This window comes from Manduca sexta, chromosome 18 (assembly GCF_014839805.1).
Source record: "Manduca sexta isolate Smith_Timp_Sample1 chromosome 18, JHU_Msex_v1.0, whole genome shotgun sequence".
Classification (NCBI taxonomy): Eukaryota; Metazoa; Arthropoda; class Insecta; order Lepidoptera; family Sphingidae; genus Manduca; species Manduca sexta.
Window position 1 is genome coordinate 13,118,189 of NC_051132.1, and position 8,423 is coordinate 13,126,611.

The following is an 8,423-nucleotide window of genomic DNA, read 5'->3' on the forward strand; positions in this document are numbered from 1 at the left end:
GTGAAGCTATAGAGTTAATGAGCATTTCTGCAGCATCTTCTGTGGACTTGCCTCTTCGAAAACCGAATTGTCTTTGCGCAAGCAAGTTATTGTCTTCTAGAAATTGCGACAAACGTTTGTTAGTAATTTTTTCCAGTAATTTGGAAAATACACTCAGAAGTGAAATTGGTCGGTAATTGCTGGGCGAATCTCTGGCTTCTCCTTTATGTATCGGCGTTACAGACGCTACTTTCCAAACATCAGGGAAACAACCTGTGGTGAAACTTAGATTGAAAATATGGGTAAGAGGCGTAATTATATAGGCTCTTACCATTTTTATGAGTCTATTTGAAAAACCGTCTAATCCTGGGGCACTGTTATTATTTAAATTGCGTATGAAACTATCAACCTCATCATGATCTGTAGGTGAAAGAAAAAAGGAATTTAGTGGACCGTTTGTGATATTAAATTTGGAAGCCAAGCTGTCTTCAGATTCACTTATGTCTGTAAGTATTCTATTTGCTAAATTCGGACCGACAGAAACGAAAAAATTGTTGCATTCATTAAGAGATTCAGAAGGGTCTTCTAGCTTAGAAAGCAAACCACAGGGTAAGTTATTTTTTTGTTTTAAATGACAAATTTTACTGATCGTGTTCCAAAGTGATTTAATATTATTGCTATTTTTCTCCACTTCCTTCTTTTCAAACTCGCATTTTAGTCTCCTTAGCAGGTCATTACAAAAATTTCTGTACCTTGAATATGATGTTGTGATGATGTCATTATCCGGATGTTTTCTCGCTTGCATGTGTAGATGGTCTCTGTGTCTAATACATCGCATGAGGCCCGGCGTAATCCAAGGTTCAATATTATATTTTCGTTTGCTTATTTTTACTTCATTGGTGTGTTTTTGTACTATGGTCGAAAAAGTTTCCAAAAATAGATGTGCCGCCTCGTTAGCATCTGTCATTTTAAGCACAGAAGTCCAGTCAATTTCATTCAGGTCCATGGTTATCTTCTCGAAATCTGTTACTAACTTAAGTCTAGGAGGCTTTTGCTTGTGTTTTTGGGTCGACAGACCCATAATAACAATTTTATGATCTGTTATATCAGTATTGCATACTACGCTAAGCGCTGAGTGTGTTGATTTTAGAAAAATGTGATCTAGACAAGCCTCAAGTCGAGTAGGAAGGGTGACAGCCGGAAGAAGACCATGTTCAGCAGTTTTACATAAATATTCTGAAGAAGTATGTGAAATGCAATCTCTAGTTGAAATATCTATATTGATATCACCCGCTAAGATTACGTGAGGGTAACTTCTTAAAGAGACTAGAATATTATCCAGTGAGTTGATAAAATTGGTAGTATCCTTAAAAGAAGGAGAGCGATAAATTCCTAGAATTGTTATAAGTTTTGGGATCTCTATATTCAGGCAACATGCATCATCAAAATAGGGTTCTGCAATATTTACATTCCAACAATCTTTAACATAGGCGACTACACCTCCGTTTTGGTTTAAGTTACGTTTAGTAAAGAATGAGTTATAACCTGGAATGCAATTTATAACTGTCGTAGAATCCAGCCAACACTCTGTAAGAATAACAACGTCACAAATAATATCAAGACGATGAAGAGCAATAAGAAAATTGTTGAAATTTTTGTGAATACTTCTAATGTTAAATGTAAGAATTTTAAAATTATATTTTTTTTTAAAAATGCCCTTACAGTCTTCTAACATAGATATGTTTTGACATTGAATTTGAAAAGAGTTGTCTAATTGTATCTGTAGGTCTACAGTACCCATGATTCGTAATGTATATTTATTATTAGTGAGCAGGCTATCATCGAATTAACATAAAATATCTGATAACTAAAAGAATACATAAAGCTAGAGATAATTTCCTTCTCTACTAAAAATGATGCATATAAAAATTTACATTGAAATAAATTTAAATTGATCACCTTATGAGAGTAAACCGATGAACGAGATAATGAAAACAAGTTTAAACATGATGTATTACAAAAATATTTATGACCCTCTAGTGTAGATAACGATTTAAAGACGCGTAGAATATAAATTAATATAAACATCATAAGATTAGAGTCAGAAAGAGCAAATAACGTTTTAAAGTAGCCTAAAATATAAGTTATATTAATTATCACAAATTGAGATCCGAACGTTGTAACTTGAGTAACAATATGTAAGTGTTTATTTAATTTAATAACAAAGCGCATGGCATGATAATCAGAGAATTTGTAAATTTTATTTGTACCAGTGCCTAAACCACCGTAAATGAAATAAGTAACAACAAAAAAAGAATCAATAATATGAAATGAAATAATAGTTACAAGAGAGTAATTTTTAAATAAAAAGTAGCTTGCAAGAGCTTTGTGTAGAACACAATAGCAAGCAAGTCTAAATATTAAACTACGAAATAAAAGCAAACACTTAAAAATTACATCCATAATAATACTATAACGGCGCACTACAAAAAGACTAGAGAACAAAGTTAAGCTATTAAAGTGAAGAAACAAATAATAATAAAATATTTTGTGTTTAATAGCAATGCTTAGATTAGGAATACTGACTGTCAGCCTGAGGACTTTTGTTACTTGCTTGCTGGTTCAGTAGTTTGTCTAAGATCGTTTCAGAGGTAACACGAAGAACGGAGCTAGTGTCTGTTCTTCTCATGAGAATAGTACCATTGGATGTCCATACATATCTAAATTTGAGTTGGGAACCGATGGCGCGCGCCTTACTAAATAAAATCCTATTCGATTTTGTCAGATGCTCGTTGACATAGACACGCCGGGAGTTTCCAGGGACTTGAATCATATCGGTGGTGAGGCCGCGGCGGACTCTCGCAGCACGCAGCATCTCGTCGCGCGGTGCCCGTCGGGTGAAAGTAACAACCACCGGCCGAGGTCTACTATCTGTCCCTGAAGTCTTTTGACCAACTCGTTTAATATCATCGATATCACGAGGGTCCATGCTAATCCCGAGTTTTGTCGTTAGATTCGTAACTATTTGCGGAAGATTTTCACTCTGGTGTTCAGTGATGCCCGTCAATTCAATGTCTTTAAGATACTTATATTGTTGTCTGGATTCAAGTTCATTTCGAAGTTCGAGCACCTCAGCACGAAGATCGACGACTTCAGCCTTGTACCGATCTAAATCTTTAAGCTCTTTTTTCATGTCGCTCAACTCTTTACGGAACTGTTCTACGTCTTCTGATGTAGAGTTGAGAGCAGAGGTGAAGGCACACATTTCGCGTTTCATATTATCAAACGCATCTTGAAGTTGCAATAAAGATTGAGTGAAGGACCTTAGGGTTTCCTCAGGAATCGAAGTCGGCGCTGGCTCATTTGGATTATTTGTAGATAATGACTGTTTGTTCTTATCGGCTGCGGTTTTATTGTTGTCTTTGGCTGAGCGAGCCGGAGTTGCATCATAGGAGCGCTCTTTTGATTTGGCTTTGCAAGATGTGCAGCGGAACTGGTTGAACCCGGCTATTCGAGCAGATTTAGTTTCAGCCCTAGTTAAATTAAGACATCCGAGGTGAGATTTCTTTAAGCACGTATTACAGCATATAACAGTATCCTCTGAGCTTTTATCGTCCTTAATTGGTTTATTACAGACTCCACAATTATTATTCATTCTTATTGCTATCACGCCCTCTAGCGAATACTGAAGAAATCACGCTTTCGTCAAAGCCGAAGGGGATAGTAGTATGGATTTATACAAAATAGTTCTTACAAAATATGATAGATGGCTTTAGTTATCGTAGTAGGGAATCTATGCTTTTTTTTTTTTTTTTCCGTGTAAAGTATTTTTTTTCCTTGAACACTTAGAATAACTGTTTCCGGGTAGAACTTTTAGCAGAATATTGTTTATTATCACTTACAGAATGTAACAAAGGCACAAAACCACAATTAAGACACTGGCATAGTTCGTGTTCGAGTAACGGTCGGTATATCACAAATCCATATTTAAGTCAGTTTTAGGACTTAGATTATCACTATAACACTTGTACGCGAGCAGAAGAACACTAAAAGGAATTTGCTGATAACTTTAGTTAAGTTTAAACACTGGAAATAAATTTAACTTTGAAATTCCCGGGACTTAATTCAAATTTGTGTGTACTGTAGGGCGCCACCTAGCTAGTTTAATGTACTGTAATTTGTTTACATCTTATAGCCTCTAAATTCGTAAGTTATTCAATAAAAAGTTGAGCACACAATGGACTGTAAGAAACATGATGTAATAAAGATGTAAAAACGTGTATTATTTAATGTAAGGCCGAGTCGAGTGAATGATGAATTATCTGTTTGTTTCTTACAATATACATGTCTAGATACTGCGTGCGTGCCTGTGTATATTGTGGGTGCGTGTCCACTGATGCGATGGGATGTTCAGGAAGACTATTATTATTGCTGGAATGCACATTTCCGTTCTAATAACGTCCATTTTTAGTAGCTTCGTTTCGTTTCAATGGAAATTAAGAATAACCGCAGACAGAATCAGAGCGGATGAAGATAGTAGCCACTAAATCATGTAAGAAGTGGTAAAACAATTTGAAGAGAATAAAAAGTGTAGACATTTTTGTCGCCTACCTGTGTGCTACCATTGTTACTCACAAAATTAACATGAAGGGCCTTTTTCTGTAAGGTGACTTGGTTCGAAGCCCAATATTATTCATTCCTTACCAGTTACCGCAATCCTAGACCTTAAAGTATAAAAGCGCATAACAACTATGACAATGTTTGCTGACCAATTAACTTAAGCTTACCACCCGACAATGCATCTAGACGTATATATAACGAAATGTTTGTTTATAATACGCCGGGCAGTAATTGTTCGCGGCGGCCTTGCCCAGTCCGCCTTGAGCTAATGAGTTTGTAACTAAATGCGCAAAATTGACCCTATATGGTACAACTAAGACGCTGCCGACCAGGGCCAATGATGGGGAAACGACAGTCGTATAGGCATTTGTTATTTTGTTTCAACTACTTCCATGAAGAGATGGGTAAGTTTCGTTTAAACAAACAGTAATTCTACTATATGCTAGGAACTTTTGTTACATCATATTTTTTTTGTGTGTTATCCCGAGACACATTAATAGGGGACCGGCCTATGCTTGATTTTGTACATTATTCTATGTGTAATGGCTTTAAATACGAAAAAGAAGCACTTCTGCGAAAACAGCATAAAAATTGGTTAAAAAATGAGCGAGTAATTCATATTTAAAATATTGTAATGTGCAGGAGTGGGCGCGATGTGGGGATATCGCTTCATCTCTTTCTTTCGCACGCGTCGTAATTCCCGATGACGTCACATGTGGATATTTTGTCTCTTTTCTGTTTCTTGTTAATTACCCCTTCCACCGAAATTCAAATGCTTATAACTTGTTGATTTTTCACTGGATTTTAATAATTTATTTGGTGTTATAATTTATATTATGTAAATATTTGATAATTGTTAAGAACAAAAATGAGTCCGGTACCCTATTCGCTTCGTTTTCTACTTATCAGTAATATCTGCATACATTATCGTTTAGATATCAACCAGTCTTCATGTAGTTATTACCAATATCTTTCCTTTGATTTCTGCATTTCGATCGACCACGGTGGCTACGTTTCGCCATTAGGCATTAACACAGTTTTGCGTTGCGACAGCGGCTTTGGAGAAAAAATATTGTAACTGCAGGCTAGTGTGGGTGCAATATTTTATCTAAGTGCATTGCGTTCGCAGAGGAATGTCTGAACGAAGGTATTTTAATCTTAATGCACTGGTATATAAATTAACCCTTGAAGCATCTGAATGTATGCTTTAAGGGTTAATCTCCCGTAACAATAGTGTGATATGTCGGGTAAAATTCCATGGTTCCTGGCTTTGCCCAAGAATGTTGTAAAAAGATCGCCGTAAAAAGTTTATAGAGATATTGATTTTTTATAATTATGTGGCTTCGTTTGATTCATGAACACGATGTTTTATTGTGTCGTTAAGTCTCTGGAATCCGGGTTCCATGAGCAAGAACCTGGTTAACTAAGTCAACGTCTCTATTGAGAGATGTGGATGAGAGTAATATAGGTATGTTAACTGTTTTAAAGCTGGCTGAAATAAGCTTTATGATGATGAGTGTCTTGACTACGGATGACCTGAACGCCCAGGACCTTGATTAAAAAAAGGCTGAACTATTAAAATAAAACTAGGTTTTAGATTTCATCGCAGTTTTTTCTATTTCACTTTTCTCCCGCTGTTTGGAAAACTGCAACCTTCATGGTCACGGGGCTGAGGTGTTAGACCTCCAAAGAGTCATTAAAACAGGACTACAAATAGCTGCATGCTGTTACCAAGCTCAGATATCAGATGCCAGTAATTCTACTTAGAAACAGACTTGAAATAATAATACATAGAGCTAAGATATGATATCATTCTAATATTGCAGTTGAGGAAGTCGGAGCTGTGTAATGCGTATAAATTATGATTTGAACAAAATTATTCTGTTTATGTTTAGGTTGACCGTGAAGTTTCAAACGTATGATTAAGAAAGCCGGCATAATTGACGTAATCGTACACAGATCATTAACTGAGGACGTAGAATTTAACAAATAGTTTTAGTGTGTTTTATAGACAAAAGAAGGCATCAAGTAAACGGCTATAAAGTCACCAAAGACCGTAAACATCCATAACAAAGTAATATTGTTCTTTGTCAATTCTGGTGGTAATATTGGCTTACACAAGGTGTTAAAACCCACCACAGTCTACGTAATAGGTCGTGTTCCTTGATCAGCCTATGTATATCCAGTTCCAACAGGCCGGCATAATTGTGTCGACTGCAGGGGTAATCATCTCTCGTCAGTCGACATTCTATTAAAGCCCACTTCACTTACCATCAGGTGGGTCACTTTGCCATGCACATAAAAATAATCTGCAATATATGCTTTTATTTCAGAATCTCATAGTCCCTATAAATGGTATGCATGGCTGCCGTTTGTAGCTTACATTGTGTATCAGACATTATGCATTAGTCATTGTGTGTGGCACCCTTCGAACAAACAGTTCGTGATGCAGATGCAACGGATATTAGTTGGCAGGCCTCTAGATGTGAAAGTGTATTTGGATAGGGTCCACTGTCTATTTTTGCCCTAGTGTGGCGTTTTGTTCCAGTCCGAAAGGCGTATCCAGTGAAAATAACCTTTTAGATGTTACCTGTGTATTGTTTATTCATTATAGTTTGATTTAACGGAACAGAAAAACGTTTTGATACCTCTTACCTGATAATTCTAACTATAAATTTCGAAGGTGTGTGTAGTTTACCAACCCTCACTAGGCCAGCGTGGTTGACTAAGACCTAAATCCTCTCAGAACTAGAGTAGGAGTGTGTCTAAGACAGTTGACAGACCTGGTTTTATTTTATATAATCCAATGACAAAGGAGTCTTATGTCGGAGCAGCCGTGGGCTTACCATAAGAGAGCGTCTTGCTTATCATTCATTTGTTTACAAAAGTTCCCACGCTACCACGAAGATGCATTGTTTGCAATAATTTCACCGCATTATGTGACGGTGTTTGAATATGCAGTTATGTATGTATGTAAGAAGAATTTTCATTCATAATTAATCGCCGCAATTATCTCTATAGTGTACTTAGAGCTTATAATTATTTTCCAATACGTTTGTAAGAAGCATTAGTTCAAGAAATAAATGTATATCTTTTGGTACACAAAGCTTTGAGTTTAGTTAGGACTTGGGTTCAATCTCCTTAGGGAAGAAAAGAGGGACATTTGGAACACCTTACTCTACTACACATTAGGACGGAAATACGTTCGGCGAACTGTTGATGCATTTATAAATCAGTTTTTATCTAATATGAATAAACAATGATTTCTTGTATTGAATGAAAACTAAACCTGGATGTTTGGAACTTTCTAAGTATTTTTTCAAAGTTTTTGCTGTTGTTATTAACATTTTAACTGGTCAACGACCCTTAATGACTCCAAGTAAAAAAATATTTATAACGTATCGTCTTCAGAGATGTAAGCGTAGTTTTTATAATGTTATTATTCGTAGTTTATTTTTGGGCAGAAGTCAAACACCAAGTAAAAAAATATAGTTACACATCTTGGCTCTCTGATATGACGTTCTTCAAAAAATAATATCAATTAAGTATAGGGCTCTTTTCCGTCTGCGGGAGCGATTCCGTTTGTTTGCAATTGCATTCTATTCGACGGGCAGCTTCGTTAGCCGTATAAAGTCAAAAAAACCCTATTTATGGATACGGCTGCCAAAACCACCCTTCGACTAGAACGACCGTAATTGCAAAAAGACGGATATACGGAATAGAGCCTCCTGCTTATTTGTATTTTTAGACCACAAGACGTCTACGAAATGTCTTGAAATGTAAGCAAAGGTCCCAAAACACATTAAGCATTCGGCATAGTGTTG

At 36.2% G+C, this 8,423-nt stretch overlaps 1 protein-coding gene across 1 annotated transcript; it reads right to left on the bottom strand.

Annotated features, from left to right (window-relative positions):
* Window positions 1-2,551: 2,551 nt before the first annotated feature.
* LOC115444522 lies at window positions 2,552-3,244 on the bottom strand. Its single transcript, XM_030170323.2, has one exon. It carries the CDS (start codon window positions 3,242-3,244, stop codon window positions 2,552-2,554), a length of 693 nt encoding a protein of 230 aa, XP_030026183.2.
* Window positions 3,245-8,423: the final 5,179 nt, after the last annotated feature.

Coding starts and splice junctions, on each gene's coding strand:
- LOC115444522 (XM_030170323.2), bottom strand. CDS start 3,244: ATGTGTGCCTTCACCTCTGCTCTCAACTCTACATCAGAAGACGTAGAA.